Source organism: Triticum urartu, chromosome 5A (assembly GCF_056163025.1).
Source record: "Triticum urartu cultivar PI428250 chromosome 5A, HENAU_Tu73, whole genome shotgun sequence".
NCBI classification, from domain to species: Eukaryota; Viridiplantae; Streptophyta; class Magnoliopsida; order Poales; family Poaceae; genus Triticum; species Triticum urartu.
Genome location: NC_141877.1, coordinates 470,377,318 through 470,402,158, shown reverse-complemented (window position 1 = coordinate 470,402,158; position 24,841 = coordinate 470,377,318). Strand labels below are relative to the sequence as shown.

Genomic DNA, 24,841 nt, shown 5'->3' with positions numbered 1-24,841 from the left:
TAATCCAACAAAAATCTCGACAAAACCTAACATTCCAGTGAAAGCACTGTTAAAACTTCAGCACAAACAGAGCTGGAACGATGAATACTCTGTTTGCTGCACACCATGGAAACACCTCCAGACTGCAAAAATACAGAGTGCTCGATTTTCTCTGAAGGAATTCCCGGTTAATAAAGAATATTGCCCTGTGTGGACTGATCATGATTTCTAAGGACAACCGAGCAAGTTGCCGTACTTCTACACACCACATGACTCTAAAAAATCTGAAACAATTCCTGAAAAAAAACCCCAAGGAAGCACCTTCAGTGTGGATGCAAACAGAGCTAGAAAAATCCATCTGTTGTGATTGTACACCCCAAACATTATATTGGACTCCAAAAATTTCAAGGTGCTCAGAATCGTTTTCAAGAGCTTTCCAAAAAATCAAGCGTAGATCACCCATGAACAGAGTGTTAAATTTGCAGGACAAACAGGGTTAGAAGCATGCATTTTCATATGTTCTTGCTGTACACCCCGGACAACACGGCTGGCCTCGAAAAAATAGGAAGTGCTCAAGCAAATCTGTATTGGTTCTTGAAAATTCAACATCATTGTACAATAATTTACTTATACAGTCACACTCACGGGTTTCTGACTACAGCCCGTTATTGGGGAATCCAGTTTTGTCTTTTGGCCAATTGGAGAAGACACCATTATCATGACCACATGAGGTTGAGGATGAGGTCCTGAAGTGAAACCAAACTTATTCAAATCACAAGAAAAATACGTGAAGCATTTTCCCCGACTTCAAATGTAAGTAAATAGGCAACCCCTCCAATAGCATATAGTTGTACGATTTTGGTGTTTAGTGAAAAAATAACTGGGTATATGGTAGAAGTATACCTTAGAAAGATACGTACTTACTACTTAGTAATCAGTTCACATAGTCCCCATCAATTTTGACCTCCAGCTTGCTTGTTGCTAGCAATCTGCATTGTTCTGATAACTCGTCGCTGCACTTGTAGATTAACAGTTTTTCCAGCCAAGGTGGGAGGCCCGCATTGGGAAGCCCTGAGATGTGTTTACACCACCTGATCTCCAACTTCTTGAGGGAAGGGAGGCCGCCCAGCCCTGCGGGAAGATCTACAAGATCCTCACAAGCACAAAAGCTGAGCTCTTGCAGGGACCTGAGGAGCAGAAGCGCTCTCTCTTGCTCATCTGTTAGTCTCGTTGCATCCAAAAAAACAAGGTTTAGACTTCGGAGGCAGGTGAGGCTCTTGCAGAATGACGTGTTAAGGGGAGATAACTCATCGATGTGGAGACTTTCCAGTGCAAGGAATAACTCATAGCCATGACTTGAAATCCCCTTAGCTGGCTCATAACTCTCCAGTGCGGTAAGGTAATCCATGGCAGTGGACCTGAGTATTTCCAAATGCTTGAGGTTCACCAGGGATTGCAAGCCCTCTAGTGTGACGAGTGATCTACAGTAACAAATTTGCAAACGTTCCAGCGTTGTGCAGGAATGCAGCTGTAGTGATTCCAGACATTCACAGCTCACAATTGTCAATTCTTTCAAGGCCGTACAGGAATCCAGCTGTAGATATTCCAAAGTTTTGCTGTTTACTTCTAATTTTTTGAGGCGGGTGAGATTACCCACAAAGCAGGGCCATAGAGTTTCTCGGGGATAATCAGACCAATCAAGTTGTTCAAGTGATTGCGGGAGGAGACACCTTCCACTATATTGGCCGTCTTCCTCAACCTCCTCCTCAAGGGAGGTAAATCCAGCAAAGCCTTCCCTACCCCCGTCAAATATTATATGAGGGCATCCACGAATTGTTATCTTCTTGAGATTCAACGGAATGTTCCCGACTCCATCTACAACTGAGATTGGCCATGCATCGGCTACATATCCTGATAATGCTCGAACTGAGCTTCGCAATGCATCATCTAGATACCCTGATGACGAAGCCTCAGGAGCTGAGATAAGTTTTGATGGAACATTTCCTTCCTCTTCTATCTTCAACTGCGGGGCCGGTGAATGCCGCAGCATCAGAGATAGCCACTTCCATGTTATTCCACATTTTTCAATATAGAGACTTTCAAGAGACAGAAGAACAACATCATTTGCAGTTATCATGTCTTTGTGGGTCTGCTCTGGCACAACATCTGAAGAGAAAAGTTTTTTGCAACACACTATTTCTAAACTCTTTAAAGACATGAGCTGACTTAAACCTTTGAATGAAATAGATGTTAGGTTTCTGCATGATGATATCTTTAAGTATTTGATATCCTTAAGATTATGGAATGCCAAAAATTCATCATCGATTGTATGAGGCAAAATATCTCCAGTAATTTTGAATTTTCCCATGGAAGATCCCTCCATTGACATAATTGTTGAAACTCTACAGATTGATAGTTCAGAAAATATGGCTGAAGGCGGAAGGGGAATTTGTACTTGCAAATGAGGACAATCCAACATAATGAGTTCCCTCAGACTGGGCAACCATGGCTTATTGTTAATTTCGTAGTTATGACCTTTCTGAAACAGATCAAACACCTCAAGTGCAGGGCAACGCTGGATTTCCATCTCCCTTAAATTAGCCTTCATATCCTCCATGGAAGTACATGAACATCTCTGTAGATTTTTCATTCCATCTAAAACCAGCTCTTCCAATGACGGAACTGATACTTCTCTTACTCTCTGCATGTTGCGCAACTTCAACCTTTTAAGAAACCGAAGCATTTCCAGAGATGGAAGTATTATCCGTTCTCCACGGTCCTCCAGATGAACTGTATGCAATGACATAAAAAAAGCAAGATCCAACACTTGAAGATGGAAAAACTTGCTCAAAACATGAGGCAAAGCCTTCTGCTCAGTGTGACCATCTTCAAGTTTTAGATACCTAAGACGAGTAGGATTTACCAAGCTACACAGGAAGGAATTAAAATCAGCAGATGTTGCAGACATTTGTAGCAGACGCAGATTATGTGCTTTTTCAAACACATCTTGAAGTCCTTTGAAGAAAAAGGGGTCATACTCCCCAATTAACACCAATGTTCTCAACTTTCTCACTGATGCAACTATATTTTGCAAGAAAAATTCAAACTTCTCATTACGAGGTATGTTCTCAGTCTGATCATCCCTCTGATATACAGAATTGGTCACTATGGACAAGTGGTGTACAGTTGGCAAAACTTCATTGCATTGCAAACCATCCAAAGTTGCACACTCAGTTCTTGAAACTAGCATTGCAAAATCATGCATCAAGCCACACATAGCATAGCAAGTTTGAGTTTGACTACCAAGAGAGGATCTTTTTCTTTCAACCTCCTCAAACAGGCCCAAGTTCACCAAGTCAGTCAGATAATACCGTCCAACCACCTCCAAACTCTTACTTGAATGATCAGGCTTCACAAATCCCTGTGAAATCCAAAGACGAACTAGCTCCTGATCATGAAATTCATAACCATAGGGGAATATAGAACAATATGAGCAACATTGGTGTACAAGGTAGGGCATCTCATCATAGGAAAGCTTCAAAGAAGACATGATGCCACCAGTGTGTTGTAGGGATTTCCAATCTTCGGTCATTAGAATGCTACTCCAATGATCCACAGTAAGACGATCTTTTAATAGTACCCCAACAGTTTGTGCTGCTAATGGGTTTCCTTTTAGCTTTTGTGCTATTCTCTGTCCTATGTCACTTAGACTAGCTTGGGCTTCGTAATTCTCATCACCAAATGCACATGCCTTAAAAAATAGCCAGAAATCATCCTTTTTCAGACCATTTAAGTTAATTGGTCCAATTGTACCTCTCTTTTTGGCAACAGACGGTTTTCTAGTTGTAAGAATTATCGTATTGCCATTTGCACCATCATCAGACTTGAAAGGAGCCAACAATTTGTTCCACCGGCAGTCATCCATGACTTCCCAGACATCATCTAAAATAAGTAGAACCCTCTTTGATTTAATATGACCCTTCAAGACCTCCTGAAGCTTGGTAAAACTGCATATGTCATTATGTGTTTCTTGGGAGGCGCAATCCAACATCTCTCTTGTTAGTCTCATTTCATCAAAGTCTTTAGACACCCAGATCCATATCTTGTGATCAAATTGACTTTCCAAAGCTGGATCATTGTATACAAGCTGAGCGAGAGCTGTCTTCCCAACTCCCCCAATGCCGACAATAGGCAGAACAGTTACACCGGTTGTTGATTTGTGTTCTTTTATCAACTTTTTGATGGATCTCCTCTCTTGAGCTCTCCCGTACACTTTCCCATGAAAAACACCTGATGTTCTTCGGCATGGATCTGAGATTGTAGTCTGACAGTGGCTTGAACTTGCACCAACAGAGTCTGACGCAAGTATCTTGAGAAGCCTTGTGATAGCCCCGTGTTTCCCTTGCAGCTGACTAGTGATGTCTTGTATCCTTTCGGAAAATGCGTCCTTGTTCCATCTGTTTGGGCTAGCTGTAGTGATGTGTGTTGACTCCTGACCGGTTCTCATCCTTTTTTTGCTGACAGTTACAACAGGGGTAGGAATTGTAATAGCATCGGCGGTGCTGCTGTAAGTAATAAATCATGTATTAGCAGTGAGAACCTTAATAATACGCTCTTAACCAGATGTATAAATGAAGACCCTCACAAATGTTTTGGTGCAAGTGTTGGGGAACGTAGCAGAAATTCAAAATTTTCCTACGTGTCACCAAGATCTATCTATGGAGAGACTAGCAACGAGGGGAAGGAGAGTGCATCTACATACCTTTGTAGATCGCTAAGCGGAAGCGTTCAAGTGAACGGGGTTGATGGAGTCGTACTCGTCGTGATTCAAATCACCGATGATCCTAGTGCCGAACGGACGGCACCTCTGCGTTCAACACACGTACAGCCCGGAGACGTCTCCCATGCCTTGATCCAGCAAGGGGAGAGGGAGAGGTTGATGAAGAACCAGCAACACGACGGCGTGGTGGTGGATGCAGGGCGTCACAGTAGCAGGGCTTCGCCTATACTACGAGGGAGAGACGTAACGGGGAGAGAGGGAGGCGCCAGGGGCTGGTATGTCAAGTTCCTCCTCTCCCCCACTATATATAGGAGGGCCAAGGGGGGGTGGTGCGCCAGCCTAGGAGATCCAATCTCCTAGGTGCGGCTGCCCAAGGGAGGTTTCCCTCCCCCCAAGGCACCTAGAGGTGCCTTCCACTAGTGGGACTCCTCCCATATGGAAACCCTAGGCGCATGGGCCTATAGGGGCTGGTGCCCTTGGCCCATATAGGCCAAGGCGCACCCCTTACAGCCCATGTGGCCCTCCCGGGACAGGTGGCCCCACCCGGTGGGCCCCCGGGACCCTTCCGGTGGTCCCGGTACAATACCGATAACCCCGAAACTTGTCCCGATGGCCGAAACAGCACTTCCTATATATAATTCTTTACCTCCGGACCATTCCGGAACTCCTCCTGACGTCCGGGATCTCATCCGAGACTCCGAACAATATTCGGGTTACTGCATACACATATCTTCATAACCCTAGCGTCACCGAACCTTAAGTGTGTAGACCCTACGGGTTCGGGAGACATGCAGACATGACCGAGACGTTCTCCAGTCAATAACCAACAGCGGAATCTGGATACCCATGATGGCTCCCACATGTTCCACGATGATCTCATCGGATGAACCACGATGTCAAGGACTTAATCAATCCCGTATACAATTCCCTTTGTCTAGCGGTATGTTACTTGCCCGAGATTCGATCGTTGGTATCCAATACCTAGTTCAATCTCGTTACCGGCAAGTCTCTTTACTCGTTCCGTAACACATCATCCCGTGATCAACTCCTTGGTCACATTGCGCATATGATGATGTCCTACCGAGTGGGCCCAGAGATACCTCTCCGCTTACACGGAGTGACAAATCCCAGTCTCGATTCGTGCCAACCCAACAAACACTTTCGGAGATACCCGTAATGCACCTTTATAGTCACCCAGTTACGTTGTGACGTTTGATACACCCAAAGCATTCCTACGGTATCCGGGAGTTGCACAATCTCATGGTCTAAGGAAATGATACTTGACATTAGAAAAGCTTTAGCATACGAACTGTACGATCTTTGTGCTAGGCTTAGGATTGGGTCTTGTCCATCACATCATTCTCCTAATGATGTGATCCCGTTATCAATGACATCCAATGTCCATGGTTAGGAAACCATAACCATCTATTGATCAACGAGCTAGTCAACTAGAGGCTTACTAGGGACATACTATGGTCTATGTATTCACACGTGTATTACGATTTCCAGATAATACAGTTATAGCATGAATAAAGACAATTATCATGAACAAGGAAATATAATAATAACTAATTTATTATTGCCTCTAGGGCATATTTCCAACAGTCTCCCACTTGCACTAGAGTCAATAATCTAGTTCACATCGCAATGTGATTAACATTCACAGGTCACATCGCCATGTGACTAACACCCAAGAGTTTACTAGAGTCAGTAGTCTAGTTCACATCACTATGTGATTAACACTCAATGAGTTTTAGGTTTAATCATGTTGCTTGTGAGAGAGGTTTTAGTCAACGGGTCCGAACCTTTCAGATCCGTGTGTGCTTTACAAATCTCTATGTCATCTCCTAGTTGTAGCTACCACGCTCTATTTGGAGCTATTCCAAATAACTGTTCTACTTGGAGCTATTCTAAATTGTTGCTCCATTATATGCATACGGTATCTCTACTCAGAGCTATCCGGATAGGTGTTAAGCTTGCATCGACGTAACCCTTTACGACGAACTCTTTTTACCACCTCCATAACCGAGAAAATTCCTTAGTCCACTAGTTACTAAGGATAACTTTGACCGCTGTCCTGTGATCCATTCTTGAATCACTCTGGTACCCCTTGACTGACTCATGGCAAGGCACACTTCAGGTGCGGTACACAGCATAGCATACTGTAGAGCCTATGTCTTAAGCATAGGAGACGACCTTCGTCTTTTCTCTCTATTCTGCTGTGGTCGAGCTTTAAGTCTTAACTTCATACCTTACAACTCAGGCAAGAACTCCTTCTTTGACTGATCCATCTTGAACACCTTCAAGATCACGTCAAGGCATGTGCTCATTTGAAAGTTCTATCAAGCGTTTTGATCTATCCTTATAGATATTGATGCTCAATGCTCAAGTAGCTTAATCCAGGTTTTCCATTGAAAACACTTTCCAAATAACCCTATATGCTTTCCAGAAATTCTACATCATTTCTGATCAACAATATGTAAAAACATATACTTATCAGAAATTCTATAGTGCTCCCACTCACTTCTTTGGAAATACAAGTTTCTCACAAACTTTGTATAAACCCAAAATCTTTGATCATCTCATCAAAGCATACATTCCAACTCCGAGATGCTTACTCCAGTCCTTAGAAGGATTGCTGGAGCTTTGCATACTTATTAGCATCTTTCAGGATTGACAAAACCTTCCGGTTGTATCACATACAACCTTTCCTCAAAAAAAACGTCGAGGAAACAATGTTTTGACATTCTATCTGCAAGATTTCATAAATAATGCAGTGATCGCTAACATAATTCTAACAGACTCTTAGCATCGCTACGAGTGAGAAAATCTCACCGTAGTCAACTCCTTGAACTTGTCAGAAAACATCTTGACGACAAGTCGAGCTTTCTTAATGGTGACATTTACCATCATTGTCCGTCTTCCTTTTAAAATCCATCTACACTCAACAGCCTTACGACCATCAAGTAGTTCTTCCAAAGTCTACACTTTGTTTTCATATATGGATCCTCTCTTGGATTATATGGCCTCGAGCCATTTATCGGAATCTGGGCCCACCATCGCTTCTCCATAGCTCGTAGGTTCATTGTTGCCTAGCAACATGACTTCCAAGACAGGGTTACGTACCACTCTGAAGTAGTACGCATCCTTGTTATCCTACGAGGTTTGGGAGTGACTTGATCCGAAGTCTCATGATCAATATCATAAGCTTCCACTTCAATTGGTGTAGGTGCCACAGGAACAACTCTTTGTGCCCTGCTATACACTAGTTGAAGTAATGGTTCAATAACCTCATCAAGTCTCCACCATCCTCCCACTCAATTCTTTCGAGAGAAACTTTTCCTCGAGAAAGGACCCGATTCTAGAAACAATCCCTTATTGCTTTAGGATCTGAGACAGGAGGTATACCCAACTGTTTTGGGTGTCCTATGAAGATGCATTTATCTGCTTTGGGTTCGAGCTTATCATCCTGAAACTTTTTCACATAAGCGTCGCAGCCCCAAACTTTTCAAGAAATGACAGCTTAGGTTTCTCTAAAGCATAGTTCATACGGTGTCATCTCATCGGAATTACGTGGTGCCCTCTTTAAAGTGAATGTGGTTGTCTCTAATGCCTAACCCATAAACTATCGTGGTAATTCGATAAGAGACATCATGGTATGCATCATATCTAATAGGGTGCAGTTATGATGTTCGGACACACCATCACACTATGGTGTTCCAGGCTGTATTAATTGTGAAACAATTTCCACAATGTCTTAATTCTGTGCCAAACTCGTAATTCAGATATTCATCTCTATGATCATATCATAGATCTTTTATCCTCTTGTCACGACGATCTTTCAACTTCACCCTGAAATTACTTGAACCTTTCAATAATTCAGACTCGTGATTCATCAAGTAAATATACTCAACATCTACTCAAATCATCTGTGAAGTAAAAACATAACGATATCCACTACATGCCTCAGCACTCATTGGATTGCACACATCAAAATGTATTACTTCCAGCAAGTAGCTTTCTGGTTCCATTTTACTGAAAACGAGGCTTTCAGTCATCTTGCCCATGTGGTATGATTTGCATGTCTCAAGTGATTCAAAATCAAGCGAGTACAAAACGGTCCATTTGCATGGAGTTTCTTCATGCATATACATCAATAGACATGGTTCGCATGTCTCAAACTTTTCAAAAACGAGTGAGTCCAAAGATCCATCTACATGGAGCTTCTTCATGCGTTTTATACCGATATGACTTAAGTGGTTGTGCCACAAGTAGGTGGTACTATCATTACTATCTTTTGGCATGAACATGTGTATCACTACGATCGAGATTCAATAAACCATTCATTTTAGGTGTAAGACCATTGAAGGTATTATTCAAATAAACAGAGTAACCATTATTCTCCTTAAATGAATAATCGTATTGCGATAGACATAATCCAATCATGTCTATGCTCAACGCAAACACCAAACTCGATGGTAGAGGGAGTGTGCGATGCTTGATCATATCAACATTGGAAACACTTCCAACACATATCGTCAGCTCACCTTTAGCTAGTCTCCGTTTATTTCATAGCTTTTATTTCGAGTTACTAACACTTAGCAACCGAACCGGTATCTAATACCCTGGTGCTACTAGGAGTACTAGTAAAGTACACATCAACACAATGTATATCCAATATACTTCTATCGACCTTGCCAGCCTTCTTATCTACCAAGTATCTAGGGTAATTATGCTCCAGTGGTTGTTCCCCTTATTACAGAAGCACTTAGTCTCGGGTTTGGGTTCAACCTTGGGTTTCTTCACTAGAGCAGCAGCTGAATTGCCGTTTCATGAAGTATCCCTTCTTGCCCTTGCCCTTCTTGAAACTAGTGGTTTCACCAACCATCAACAATTGATGCTCCTTCTTGATTTCTACTTTTGCAGTGTCAAACATCGCGAATATCTCAAGGATCATCATATATGTCCTTGATATATTATAGTTCATCACGAAGCTCTAGCAGCTTGGTGGTAATGACTTCGGAGAACCATCACTATCTCATCTGGAAGATCAACTCCCACTTGATTCAAATGATTGTTGTACTCAGACAATCTGAGCACAAGCTCAAAAATTGAGCTTTTCTCCTTAGTTTGCAGGTTAAGAAAATCGTCGGAGGTCTTATACCTCTTGACGTGGGCACGAGCCTGAAATTCCAATTTCAGCCCTCAAAACATCTCATATGTTTCGTGACGTTTCAAAAACGTCTTTGGTGCCTCAACTCTAAACCGTTTAACTGAACTATCATGTAGTTATCAAAACGTGTATGTCAGATGTTCGCAACATCCACACACAACGTTCGAGGTTTAGCACACTGAGCGGTGCATTAAGGACATAAGCCTTCTAAGAAGCAATGAGGACAATCCTCAGTTTACGGACCTAGTCCGCATAATTGCTACTATCAACTTTCAACTAATTTTTTTTCTCTAGGATCATATCTAAACAGTAGAACTATAGCGTGAGCTACGACATAATTTGCAAAATCCTTTTGAATATGTTCAGGATAATTAAGTTCGTCTTATGAACTCCCACTTAGATAGACATCCCTCTAGTCATCTAAGTGATTACATGATCCGAGTGAACTAGGTCGTGTCCGATCATCACGTGAGACGGACTAGTCAACGTCGGTGAACATCATCATGTTGATCGTATCTACCATACGACTCATGCTCGACCTTTCGGTCTTCTGTGTTCCGAGGCCATGTCTATGCACATGCTAGGCTCGTCAAGTTAACCCCAAGTGTATTTGCTGTGTAAAACTGTCTTACACCCGTTGTATGTGAACGTAAGGATCTATCACACCCGATCATCACGTGGTGCTTCGAAACGACGAACTGTAGCAACGGTGCACAGTTAGGGGAGAACACTTCTTGAAATTTTAATGAGGGATTATCTTATTTACTACCGTCGATCTAAGCAAATAAGATGTATAAACATGATAAACATCATATGCAATCAAATAGTGACATGATATGGCCAATATCATATAGCTCCTTTGATCTTCATCTTGGGGCTCCATGATCATCTTGTCACCGGCATACTCATCGACATGTAATTTGTGATTCCTTTGACAAGAACATGATCAATCTCATACATCACATATATCATTCATCACATCCTTTTGGCCATATCACATCACATAGCATACCCTGCAAAAACAAGTTAGACGTCCTCTAATTGTTGTTTGCATGTTTTACGTGGCTGCTATGGGTTTCTAGCAAGAACGTTTCTTACCTACGCAAAACCACAACGTGATATGCCAATTGCTATTTACCCTTCATAAGGACCCTTTTCATCGAATCCGATCCGACTAAAGTAGGAGAGACAGACACCCGCTAGCCACCTTATGCAACTAGTGCATGTCAGTCGGTGGAACCTGTCTCACGTAAGAGTACGTGTAAGGTCGGTCCGGGCCGCTTCATCCCACGATGCCGCCGAATCAAGATAAGACTAGTAACGGCAAGCATATTGAACAAAATCAACGCCCACAACTTCTTTGTGTTCTACTCGTGCATAGAATCTACGCAATAGACCTAGCTCATGATGCCACTGTTGGGGAACGTAGCAGAAATTCAAAATTTTCCTACGTGTCACCAAGATCTATCTATGGAGAGACTAGCAACGAGGGGAAGGAGAGTGCATCTACATACCTTTGTAGATCGCTAAGCGGAAGCGTTCAAGTGAACGGGGTTGATGGAGTCGTACTCGTCGTGATTCAAATTACCGATGATCCTAGTGCCGAACGGACGGCACCTCCGCGTTCAACACACGTACAGCCCGGAGACGTCTCCCATGCCTTGATCCAGCAAGGGGAGAGGGAGAGGTTGATGAAGATCCAGCAACACGCCGGCGTGGTGGTGGATGCAGGGCGTCACAGTAGCAGGGCTTCGCCTATACTACGAGGGAGAGACGTAACGGGGAGAGAGGGAGGCGCCAGGGGCTGGTATGTCAAGTTCCTCCTCTCCCCCACTATATATAGGAGGTCCAAGGGGGGGTGGTGTGCCAGCCTAGGAGATCCAATCTCCTAGGTGCGGCTGCCCAAGGGAGGTTTCCCTCCCCCCCAAGGCACCTAGAGGTGCCTTCCACTAGTGGGACTCCTCCCATATGGAAACCCTAGGCGCATGGGCCTATAGGGGCTGGTGCCCTTGGCCCATATAGGCCAAGGCGCACCCCTTACAGCCCATGTGGCCCCCCCCGGGACAGGTGGCCCCACCCGGTGGGCCCCCGGGACCCTTCCGGTGGTCCCGGTACAATACCGATAACCCCGAAACTTGTCCCGATGGCCGAAACAGCACTTCCTATATATAATTCTTTACCTCCGTACCATTCCGGAACTCCTCGTGACGTCCGGGATCTCATCCGAGACTCCGAACAATATTCGGGTTACTGCATACACATATCTTCATAACCCTAGCGTCACCGAACCTTAAGTGTGTAGACCCTACGGGTTCGGGAGACATGCAGACATGACCGAGACGTTCTCCGGTCAATAACCAACAGCGGGATCTGGATACCCATGATGGCTCCCACATGTTCCACGATGATCTCATCAGATGAACCACGATGTCAAGGACTTAATCAATCCCGTATACAATTCCCTTTGTCTAGCGGTATGTTACTTGCCCGAGATTCGATCGTTGGTATCCAATACCTAGTTCAATCTCGTTACCGGCAAGTCTCTTTACTCGTTCCGTAACACATCATCCTGTGATCAACTCCTTGGTCACATTGCGCATATGATGATGTCCTACCGAGTGGGCCCAGAGATACCTCTCCGCTTACACGGAGTGACAAATCCCAGTCTCGATTCGTGCCAACCCAACAAACACTTTCGGAGATACCCGTAATGCACCTTTATAGTCACCCAGTTACGTTGTGACGTTTGATACACCCAAAGCATTCCTATGGTATCCGGGAGTTGCACAATCTCATGGTCTAAGGAAATGATACTTGACATTAGAAAAGCTTTAGCATACGAACTGTACGATCTTTGTGCTAGGCTTAGGATTGGGTCTTGTCCATCACATCATTCTCCTAATGATGTGATCCCGTTATCAATGACATCCAATGTCCATGGTTAGGAAACCGTAACCATTTATTGATCAACGAGCTAGTCAACTAGAGGCTTACTAGGGACATATTATGGTCTATGTATTCACATGTGTATTACGATTTCCGGATAATACAGTTATAGCATGAATAAAGACAATTATCATGAACAAGGAAATATAATAATAACTAATTTATTATTGCCTCTAGGGCATATTTCCAACAGCAAGGCCTTAAATAATTTTGGTACCTTGAAGAAGGGTCACTTGCTCCACGTTTCTTGGTACAACCTTTGCTCTTGAGATGATTGTGCAGAACTGATGTCCCCTTATTGGTTTTGCACTTGAGCACTGTTTGACAGTGCTTGCATATTGCTTTGGCAGGCCCTCCGTTTTGTTCAAACTCGGTGATTTCAAAGTGAATCCATCCCTCGAACCGTAACCTGCTATTAGCGCTACTCTGTACATCGACATTTTCACTAGATCTGTCAACTTGCTGCATCACATGTCCATCGGTTTCCAGCAGTGTCTCTAAGACAGAACAAAATGAAATTGAAACTGCCAATTAGCACGAAATTCGTTGTTATTACAATCTAAATTATCACAATGTTTTTCTTAAATAGCAAGCAATTCAGCAGATACTTGGATCTAAAAGAATCATCAAAATTACCTGGTTGTGTTAAATTATGATCTAAATTCTAGTACCGTATTGGACTAGACGTAGTACAACCGGTGTGGGCGTTGCGTTGATGTCGACGCGTACGAGTACAACTCGTTTACTTGTCCTCCAAGGACTCTCATGTATTGCCCTCTTATATACCCCATGTAGTCGCACCTCAGACGGTCTGTCGTCTCGTGCTTGTAATACTCCTCCTCATAGTGATTGCGCCTTCGTGCGTCCGTGGTTTTCTTCCGCAAGGGTTTCCACTTAAAAATTCGTGTCTCTCTGTCTCGTTTATTTCTCGTTATTATCTAACAAGTGGTATACAGAGCTATGGTTTAAATACGAGTTTTGAGATCAGGAGATTAGGGTTGGTGCGCCGCCGACAGGCGTCTCTACGATCCGTCGAATTTGAAGACAGATCGCTGCAGCAGCCCCCGTTGAAACCGAGACCGACAGGAAATCGATCTACGCTGCTGTCCCGCCTACAAAGCCATGCGCTGTTGGAGCCGCTCGTTCGATCGGCCGAGCCACGCGTTGCTGCAAACGCACGCATTAATCCGCCGAGTCGCCGTCCATCACTAGTACTACTTCTTGTACTAGTACACACGCACGAGAATCAAGGCCTGGTTGATCTGCTAGTAGCCTAGCTACTTTTCACGTGAAGCCATCACGTCAACTACTTTTGCTCTTCGGTTGCTACATCCACCCGAAGCTACCAGGTCCTATTTATCCTACTATCCGTTTGATCCGCATTATTAAATTCTGTCAAGAATTTTTCTACTCCGACTTGTACTACTTTGTGCACAGATTTGTTCGACTCATGGCATTCATGAAGTACGATCTTCCGCTGCTGGACCGTGACACAAGGTTTACCCTATGGCAAGTCAAGATGCGGGCGTTGTTGGCACAGACCGACTATGATGAAGCACTGGATAGTTTTGGGAAGAACCGCATTCAAGATTGGACTGATGAGGAGAAAAGAATTGATCGTAAGGCTTTGTCAAAAATTCAACTTCATTTGCATAATAATATTTTGCAGGAAGTTTTGAGCGAGAAAACTGCCGCCGCTCTATGATTAAAACTGGAAGGGATTTGCATGACTAAAGATCTCACCAGCAAGATGCATCTGAAGCAAAAATTATTCCTGCACAGGTTACCCGAGGGAGGTAATGTTTTGAATCATATTTCAGAATTTAAGGAGATCATATCTGATCTAGCTGCAATGGAGGTTAAGTATGTAGAGGAGGATACTGCTTTAATGTTACTTTGTTCACTGCCGAGTTCTTATACCAATTTTCGAGACACCATATTATACAGTCGTGATACTCTCACACTTAATAAAGTTTATGAAGCTTTGAACTCTAAGGAGAAGATGAAACTAATGGTGCCTCATGATGGTTCAAGTTCATCACAAGCAGAGGGATTATCTGTTCGTGGCAGGACAAAGGAGAAGAACTCCAATAATGGAAACAGAGGCAAAAGTAAGAACGGCCACAGGGGCCGGTCGCAATCTAGAGACAAGAAGTATTGCAGATATTGCAAGAGAGACGGGCATGACATCTCAGAGTGTTTCAATTTGCAGAATAAGGAAAGGAGGAAAGGTAACAAACAAGGTGAACATTCTGCTAACGTTGCTCGTGATGATAGTTCCGATGATGCTCTTGTCGTTATTGCTGGATGTGCTGAGACCAACGACGAGTGGGTACTTGACACTGCATGCACGTTTCATATGTGTCCATATAGAGATTGGTTTAATACTTTTGATTCCACTACTTCTGCTGGTTCCGTTTTGGGTTTTGATAATTCACCATGCAAGATTGAAGGCATAGGTTCTATTCAAATCAAGATGTTTGATGGCATAATCAAAACTTTGACAGATGTTCGGTATATTCCGAATATGAAGAGAAATCTTATTTCTATGAGTGCCCTTGATGCAAAGGGATACAAGTATTTAGGTGGAGATAGTGTTTTAAAAGTCACCAAAGGTTCCCTTATTGTGATGAAAGGTGACTTAAGTTCGACCAATGGTCTTTATTACCTTCGAGGTTCTACAGTTTCAGGTAACGCTACTCCAGTTGTTTCAAAGAATTCTGATTGTGATGCTGCTAACCTTTGGCATATGCGTCTTGGACATATGAGTGAACTTGGTTTAGCAGAGTTAAATAAGAGAGGTCTTCTTGATGGATATGAACCTGGTAAATTGAAATTTTGTGAGCATTGTATCTTCGGCAAGCACAAGAGGGTGAAGTTCAACACTTCTACTCATACAACCAAAGGTATTCTTGATTATGTGCATTCTGATTTATGGGGACCATCTCGCAAGAAGTCACTAGGTGGTGCTAGTTACATGCTGACTATTATTGATGATTATTCGAGAAAAGTTTGGCCTTATTTCTTGAAGCATAAATATGAAGCATTCTCAGCTTTTAAGGAGTGGAAGATTATGGTTGAAAGACAAACTGAAAGGAAGGTAAAAATACTTCGCACTGATAATGGTATGGAATTCTGTTCTAAGCAATTTAAGAATTATTGCAAGTCTGAAGGCATTGTCAGACATTACACCGTTCCTTATACTCCTCAACAAAACGGTGTTGCTGAGCGTATGAACAGGACCATTATTTCCAAAGCCCGTTGCATGTTGTCCAATGCAGGTTTGCATAGGCGTTTTTGGGCTGAGGCCGCTTCCACTGCTTGTTATCTCATTAACCGTTCACCATCTATTGCTCTTAATAAGAAAACTCCAATTGAGGTATGGTCTGGTTCACCTGCTGATTATTCACAGTTGAGAGTTTTTGGTTGCACTGCTTATGCTCATGTTGATAATGGAAAGTTGGAGCCTGGCGCTGTTAAGTGCATCTTTCTTGGTTATAAGTCTGGTGTTAAAGGTTTTAAATTATGGAATCCTGAAACCCAGAAGGTTGTTATTAGCAGAAATGTTATCTTTAATGAATCTGCTATGTTACATGATGTTTCATCTACTAATGTTCCTGTTGAGAATGAACAGCAGCCTACTATTCAGCAGCCTACTGTTCAGGTGGAGCATGTTATTGATTCAGGTGATACATCTGGTAATGAAAATGTTGATGCACATGATGAACCCGTCGTTGATGATGAACATGTCACTCCTACTCCAAATCAGCATATTGTTCCATCCAGTTGGAATCTCGCACGTGACAGAGTTAGACGGGGTATTAATAAACCTGACAGGTTAATTGAAGAGTGCAATATTGTTTCTTTTGCTTTATCTGTTGCAGAAAAAATTGAAGGTAATGCTGAGCCTTCTTCATATTCCGAGGCTATTATTTCTGGTGATAGTAATAAGTGGATGACCGCTATGCATGATGAGATGGAATCACTTGAAAAGAATGGCACTTGGGATTTAGTAAAATTGCCTAGAGAGAAGAAACCTATTCGTTGCAAGTGGGTTTTCAAGAGGAAAGAAGGTGTTTCTCCTAATGATGAGACAAGATATAAAGCAAGGTTAGTTGCTAAAGGTTATAGCCAGATTCCAGGTATTGACTATAACGAAGTCTTTTCTCCTGTTGTGAAGCATAGCTCTGTTCGCACTTTACTCAGTATTGTTGCCATGCATGATCTTGAGCTTGAACAATTGGATGTTAAAACTGCATTTTACATGGAGAATTAGAAGAGGATATTTATATGGAACAACCTGAAGGTTTTATTATTCCTGGAAAAGAAAAGCTTGTCTGTAAGTTAAACAAATCTCTTTATGGATTGAAGCAATCCCCTAGACAGTGGTACAAAAGATTTGACACCTTTATGCTCTCTCAAGGTTTCAAAAGGTCTAATTATGATAGTTGTGTTTATTTGAAAAATGTCAAAGGTTCAACTATTTATTTGCTCCTTTATGTTGATGATATGCTAATTGCTGCAAAGAGTATATCAGATATTGATGAACTAAAGAAGCAATTGAGTAATGAATTTGAGATGAAGTATTTGGGTGCAGCAAAGAAAATACTTGGCATGGAAATATCCAGAGATAGACTGTCTGGAAAAGTATATCTAAGTCAGAGAGGATATATTGATAAAGTTCTTCGTCGTTTTAATATGCATAATGCCAACCCGGTGAGTACACCGTTAGCTGCACACTTCAAATTGTCATTAGCTTTATGTCCTAAGTCAGATGCAGATATTGAGTACATGTCTAGAGTTCCCTATTCAAGTCCAGTTGGTTCACTTATGTATGCCATGGTTTGTTCTCGTCCTGATTTATCATATGCGTTGAGTGTTGTCAGTAGATACATGACTAATCCTGGAAAAGAGCATTGGAAAGCAGTTCAGTGGATTTTCAGATACCTGCGTGGTACTTCTAATGTTTATTTACAGTTTGGGAAAACTGGAGATGGACTTGTTGGTTTTGTTGATTCTAATTTTGCTGGTGATTTGGATAAGAGAAGATCACTCACAGGTTATGTTTTCACCATTGGTGGTTGTGCTGTGAGTTGGAGAGCAACTTTGCAGTCTATCGTGGCTTGTTCCACTACTGATGCCGAGTATATGGCTATTTCTGAGGCATGCAAAGAAGCTATCTGGTTGAAAGGTTTATATACTGAGCTTTGTGGACATTCATCTTGCCCTACCGTGTTTAGTGACAGTCAAAGTGCTATATATCTTACCAAGAATCCAATGTATCATGAGAGGACAAAGCACATTGACGTCAGATTTCATTATATCCGAGATGTTGTTGCTGAAGGCAATTTGAAGGTATGCAAGATAAGTACTCATGATAATCCTGCTGATATGATGACAAAGCCAGTTCCTACCAATAAGTTTGAGCTTTGCTCAGGCTTAGTTGGTATTTCTCACTAGTCCTATGGACTTTGACGCACAAGGTGTTTATGCTGATTTGGATGGAGTTATTCACTTTCTTCGACTACTGGAGGGAATTTGGATCAAGATGGAGATTGTTAAATTATGATCTAAATTCTAGTACCGTATTGGACTAGACGTAGTAAAACCGGTGTGGGCGTTGCGTTGACGTCGACGCGTACGAGTACAACTCGTTTACTTGTCCTCCAAGGACTCTCATGTGTTGCCCTCTTATATACCCCATGTAGTCGCACCTCAGACAGCCTGTCGTCTCATGCTTGTAATACTCCTCCTCATAGTGATTGCGCCTTCGTGCGTCCGTGGTTTTCTCCCGCAAGGATTTCCAATCCGTGTTTCTCTGTCTCGTTTATTTCTCGTTATTATCTAACAGGTTGGAGCTCCTGCTGGAGCCTGTAGCCATCCAGCTCGTCGACCACATCATCGGCGTCGTAGAGCAGCTCCTTCAAGGCTGCCAGAGATCGGGTCAGCGGCTTGTTGCCGGACGCCCTCCTCTGCACAGCAGAAACCACCATCTCCACCTCCTCGACCTCGGACCTGAGCTTCTCGACGTCGTTACCGAGGCCAGCTTGGCGGATCCAGGACTCCAGGTTGCCGCCAGCTGGGAGATTCGCGAGGATGGTGTCTGCGAGCCAACCGATTGCGGCTTCCAGATTGGTGTCTTCCACCGCCTCCATGATCAGATCCGACGGAACCGCGAAAGCAGGTGATGAAGAGCGGCAGCAGCGGGAGCAGAGCGCTATGGCATGGGAGATGGATTGACGGCAGGGAGAGGAAGGGGTTCAGAGGAAGAGGAAGGAAGGTGGTTGACTTTAGAAACGTTCAGTTCAGATTAGTAATCCCATAAATCATAAATGTAGCTTCTTACATGAGCCATCTTCCCAACGAGCACACACACTGGCCCATCAAATCTCCTATTCTAGTACGATGCTCCTCTGCTTTTAATCTCAAGAACATCAAAAGGCGTTCCTTTACCTTTGCAAATGATTTCACTTGAGCATCGAAGACGAAAAGTTGGTATAATCCTTTCATTTTCGTGTTTACCAAACGTTATGTGACACACACACTTTGGGACATGAGCCGGTTCATTTCTCGCAGTTTTTCCCTTATGTTTTTGAAGTATGTCTGCCTGTTTTTTCACCGGTCTGTACCCCACTTTTATTTTCCTCGACCTTTTACCTTTTCATGCTTTTTCCTTGTATTATTTTATTTTTCCTAACACATGGAACATTTTTCTTCTAAAATACACAATATCTTCACATAAGACATCAAGATTTTTTTAAAGTGTATGAATATGTTTCAAATACATGCCTAACATAAGAACATTGTTTTAATGCACAAGTACTTCCTAATACATGAAAAATGATAACTCACTTAATTATTTTTCACACATATGAATTTTGTTTGTATAAATGAGCATTCTATTTTAAAACAATTAAATTTTATATCAATATTTTCTTTTATAAACATAAATTAGGAAAATAAAATCATAATTAAAATCTTGTATAGATATTCCTAAAAATAAAAGCTTTTGGTGCTATATGGTGAAAAGTAGGTAAAACTACAGCTAGTTTCTTTCCTATTTTTCGAATAATTCCCTTTCTAACTTTCATCTTGGCATATGTGAGCACAAAAAATAGAGATATGCATGGCAAATCAATCATATTAACTATTCCCTCCGTCTTGAATTACTTGTCGCAGAAATGAATAAAAATGGATGTGTATAGAACTAAAATACGTCTACATGCATTCATTTCCTCGACAAGTATTTTCGGATGCAGTACTTCATTACTCTCCGTTAAAATTTATTTCACATCGATCGAAAGCCACATATGAACCAGTGTCATACTAATCATAAGTCGATAACAAATAAGCAAACCTTGCGGACACAGTTCACAATCTATACAGGACGCCGAAGCCCCCGAGCGCGGCCACAAAAACCATAGGGAGGATAGACATCCAGAGGACCGTCTTCCCGATGGCATGCCGCTCCTCCAGCTCGCTGGACACCCAGACGCCGACCAGCGCCTCGACGATTCCAAATACCACCACAGCGATGAGGACGGCGAAGTACAGGTAGAGAGGCCCCTTGCCGTGATGGAGGAAGATGCCCCCGGGAGCCTTGAACAGGAGGAGCCAGAGCGCCGCCGCGGCCTTGAGGACGCCGCAAGAGATGAGCGCCCGCGGGAGGTTCTTCCGGTCGGAGAAAGTGCCGGAGATCAGGGTCACAATGTCGCTTAGGATGGCCATGGTGGTGGAGAAGTGTTGTGGTTTCGCTCGAGCTTCTTGGTCTTGCGGAATGGTACAAAGTTCGGCCTTCAGGGTCTGTCTATTTATAGACAACGGCCGCTCGTCCAGAGCTAGCAGTGGCAACCCGAAGAGAACGAACGGCTGCTGGAAGCGCTGTGGAAAAGGCAGAGGATGGCGCCTAGTCAGCGAGCCATCAGTCCCCTGCTTTGATGCCGGAAGCTGCCGCAGAATTTCCACAACCCGAAGTCCCGAACCGAACCCGGTCGGCGGAGTCGTCTCTGCCCTGCTACCTGCTGCTTATTTGGTCCATGCACCCCAGCACCCCTGTTACCGGCCTTCCAGTTTCTTTAAGCAAGCATATTCCAAATATTAGAATTCCAAAATGCAACAATCTAAAATGTACCACATTTTTGTGTTGCATATGCATATCACATTTAACCCTGCCTGTTTATCACACTGGTAAACAGGATTTGGATTTCCCCCATTCTAGAGACTTATTTGCCCACACCCCTGCTTAGCATTCCAGAAATAACCAAGTGAAGAAACAAGATGTTTGGGTCGGTTTCGGATCGGATTCATGGGTTAAATCAATGCGTCACGTCACTGTCTTGATATAAATGGAAAAAATGGGCAATTAGAATCGGGATTGACCACGCGGGGTTTCATTTCGGGTTCGGTTCCACGCTGGAAGGGAAGCTACTGCAGAATTTCGTTGGCAACTGAAGCAACCCGAACCGAACGAACCCGATCGGTGCAGTTTCCGTCACCATCGCCCTCTGCTGCGCTGAGAACCTAAGATTCCATAGTCCTTGAGCTCCCAACATCTCTGTTACCGGCCAGCCAGTCTTTTCAAGCAAAGCTTAGGTCAAATATTAGCATTCCAAAATGCAACAAGGGTCTGTACTCTGTTCTCTAAAATGTACTGATATCACATTTAAACCTGCCTACACTTTGGTAAACAGGATTTGGAATTTTCCATTCTAGATACTAATTTGCCCCGACCCCTGCTTAGCATCCCAAAATAACTAAGTCAAGAAATGACATGTTTGGGTTGGATTCATGGGTTAGGTCAATGCGTCACATCTATGTCTTAATCTAAACGGCAAAGTGGGAAATTAGAGCAGCTAAGCAGGGGATTGACCATGCGGGGATTCCTTTTGGGTTCGGTTTGGGCTTAATGCACAAACAATAGTAACCGTCAAATGCACATTCAGTTTGCTAATAGTAATTTCAGAATTTTTAAGTTTCTCTTACATGAGTGAGCTAATAAAAAACTAGGCAATCGATTGTCTATTGTACAAGACAAAAAAATGGGTTCAGTTTAAATGAAATAACACTATGATGATATTACTATTGAAAGGACATTTCTGAGTCTGATGAGGAGTGATAATTAATTGCAGCACTAAGTATGCTTAGCATTCTATAAATAATCAGTCTGTCCATCCAATAGGCCTGCGTGGTGTCCTTCGGGTTCGGTTCAGATTCAAGTGGTGGGGCATCGCAGATAGATAAAAGGTGCATCAACGAAAAGTACAAGCTGTGTCCCCATGCCATGTGTGACAAAGCCAAAGGTCTAGGAGTGAACCCGATCAGGTTCCATTCAGGTTCGAAACTCTGTGATGGTTTGTGATTGGTTTTTATGTTTTGCTCTTATTATTCTTGAATCAAGATGATGTTTGTGATGTCTGAATCAGCTTTGTGCTATTTCTTGTGAACGGTTTTCATGTTTTGATCTTATTGCCTGATATACTGACATCCTTCGATTGTGCAAGGAAGATGTGTGTGGATTACGCGAATTAGCTATGCCAGTAAATCGTTAAGTATTTTGCAAAACCAGTCTCAGTAGTGCTTTCGCCATAGAATCATTACTCATTGGTTGGTTGCCTCTGATTCTCAGTTATTTGCTCTGTTTTCAAACATCTTAATGAAAATTGAAATTACATGAGTCCAGAGAACTGATGATTGTATTCTTGACTCATAATCTATTCTATTCTACAGAATCTGAATAAATTAACAAGATTTTCTCTAGTCCTTGAATCTATTGTGTAATTCTTGATATCAGAGAAGTGGACTTGTCTAGCTACTTAGAATTATCGATCAAAAGATATCAGAGAAGTCAATTTCTCTGTTGATCAAATGATAGATGTCACACAACACCACTGCACTGATTATTCTTGCGCCAACTTTGCAAAAATAACACATGTGACATTCATATACAGGATGTACTCCGATGCCACAGCCGGCTCAGCTAGCTAGCTAGTTCACCTTCCTCAGGACGACGAAGCCCCCGAACGCCGCCACACAGACAAGAGGAAGGATGGACACGCAGAGGACCGCCTTCCCGGCGGCGTGCCGGTCATCCAGCCTCCCAGAAACCCAACATCCAACGGACGCCTCCACGAGCCCAAAGACGGCAATGGTGACGAGGATGCTGTAGTAGAGGTAGTAGGTGCCCTTCCCGTGGTGGAGGAACACGCCTCCCGGGCCCTGGAAGAAGACGAGGCACAGCGCCGCAGCAGCCTTGAAGATCCCGCCGGAGATGAGCGCCTTGGGCAGGTTCTTCCTATCGGAGCACGCGGCAGCAATGGAGGCCAGAATGGTAAAGATGATGTCCATGGCTGGCCTTTCTGTAGAGATGCGCGTGGTGAGGCGGCAGGTTGAGGAGCTTTGAGTGCTTGGAGAAGAGAAAGGTGCAAGAAGGCTTGCTTTTGCAGCAGGTTGAGGAGCTATTTATACACTACACTTGGCTGGTCTGAATGGACGTTGGCAGTGTTGTGAAGTCTGAGAGAGACAGAGAGCCCAGCAAGATGGTCAATGTTGCAGCAACCCGATCCGATCCGAAGTTGCAAACCGAACCGAAAACCCGAAAGGTGACAGGCCTGTGAAGGAAAAGGCAAGGACGAAGACGTGTCGTCGGTGTCGAGTCAACCATTTCCATCGATGCTAACCCACAACTCCTCATGACAGCGACCTTGGGCACACGCATGCATACAAATGGATGCATCTCTTGCTGAACACATATTTTCCTTCCAAACCGATCATAGAACCCGGTCCGAACCCGAACTTTGGCAGTTGGGTCAACGGTGGCCTGCGTAGTCATACTCACCCAATCCCAACAGAGAAGGAAGCTGAAGTGCAGTCCATCTTCGGGCGAACCCGACCAAAACATTGCATTTCAGTTTTCAGCTCCCAGGAGTTTGAGAAATGGACAAAAAAAATGTGAAGGTGTAAATTCTGAAAAGCATATATGTGGAGGAGTTTGAAAAATGGACCGATGCCTGAAAAATGTGATGTTTTCAGGCTTGCTGTTTACTCCCCTTTTAAAATAAAGGGAGTGTCTAAATATTGATTCGAGTCTAGGTCGAATCTTTTTGAGATGTATGTGCTCTTTGTTTTTAATCCGCTTTTTGGAAAATTTCGTTGGCAGAGAAGCAACCCGAACCGAATGAACCCAATTGGCGTAGTCGCCGTCGCTATCACCCTCTGCTGTGCTGAGAACTGCCCAGCTACCTGCTGCTTACTTGGTCTTTGAACCCCCAACATCTCTGCTACCATCCAGTTAGTATGGTTAAGCAAACATAGTTCAAATATTTGCATTCCAAAATGCAACACTCTGTTCTCTAAAATGTACTTCTATCACATTTGACCCTGTTTATCAATTATATATGGTAAACGGTATTTTGGACTCTCCCATTCTAGAAACTATTTTTCCCACACCCCTGCTTAGCACTCCACAAATAACTTAATTTACGAAATGAGATGTTCGGGTCGGTTTCTGGTTGGATTCATGGGTTAAGTCAATGTGCCACATCACTGTCTTAATCTAAATGGCAAAATGGGCAATTAGAGCAGGGATTGACCACGCGGGGTTTCCTTTCGGGTTCGGTTCGTGTTTGCCACTCTTCTGTCCGGTTAGGTCCTTATGAAGCATCAGTGAACTTGTTTCAGCATTTTTGGGATTAATGCACAAACAACAGTAGCCATCAAATGCACGTTCAGTTTCCTAATAGTAATCCCAGAATTGTTTAGGTTCCCCTTACACACGGAGTGAGCTACCAAAAAACAAGGCAACCGAGTATCCATCACTAGATTAGTATGTCCTTCAGGAAAATGTTCTCTACGAAAATGTAGTTCGAATGAAATAACAGTATAATTAGTATGTCCTTCAGGAAAATGTTCTCTACTAAAGGACAAACTGACAAGGATTGATGTCTGCAGCGCTAAGTATGCTTAGC

At 43.1% G+C, this 24,841-nt stretch overlaps 1 protein-coding gene across 5 annotated transcripts; it reads right to left on the bottom strand.

The window, feature by feature from the left end:
• Positions 1 to 913: 913 nt before the first annotated feature.
• Positions 914 to 19,247, bottom strand: LOC125556295 (uncharacterized). Of its 5 annotated transcripts, none has more exons than XM_087521236.1 (4): positions 18,728 to 19,247; positions 17,176 to 17,178; positions 13,096 to 13,373; positions 914 to 4,541 (listed from the first exon to the last, which is right to left on the bottom strand). In XM_087521236.1, exons 1-4 carry the CDS (start codon positions 19,031 to 19,033, stop codon positions 914 to 916), a joined length of 4,215 nt encoding a protein of 1,404 aa, XP_087377362.1. In that variant the 5' UTR covers positions 19,034 to 19,247. The 5 variants fall into 5 exon arrangements, with proteins under 5 accessions (XP_087377362.1, XP_087377360.1, XP_087377358.1 ...); XM_087521234.1 differs by lacking the exon at positions 17,176 to 17,178 and adding an exon at positions 15,489 to 15,498 and having other exon boundaries at positions 13,096 to 13,375; XM_087521232.1 differs by lacking the exon at positions 17,176 to 17,178 and adding an exon at position 14,382 and having other exon boundaries at positions 13,096 to 13,402.
• Positions 19,248 to 24,841: the final 5,594 nt, after the last annotated feature.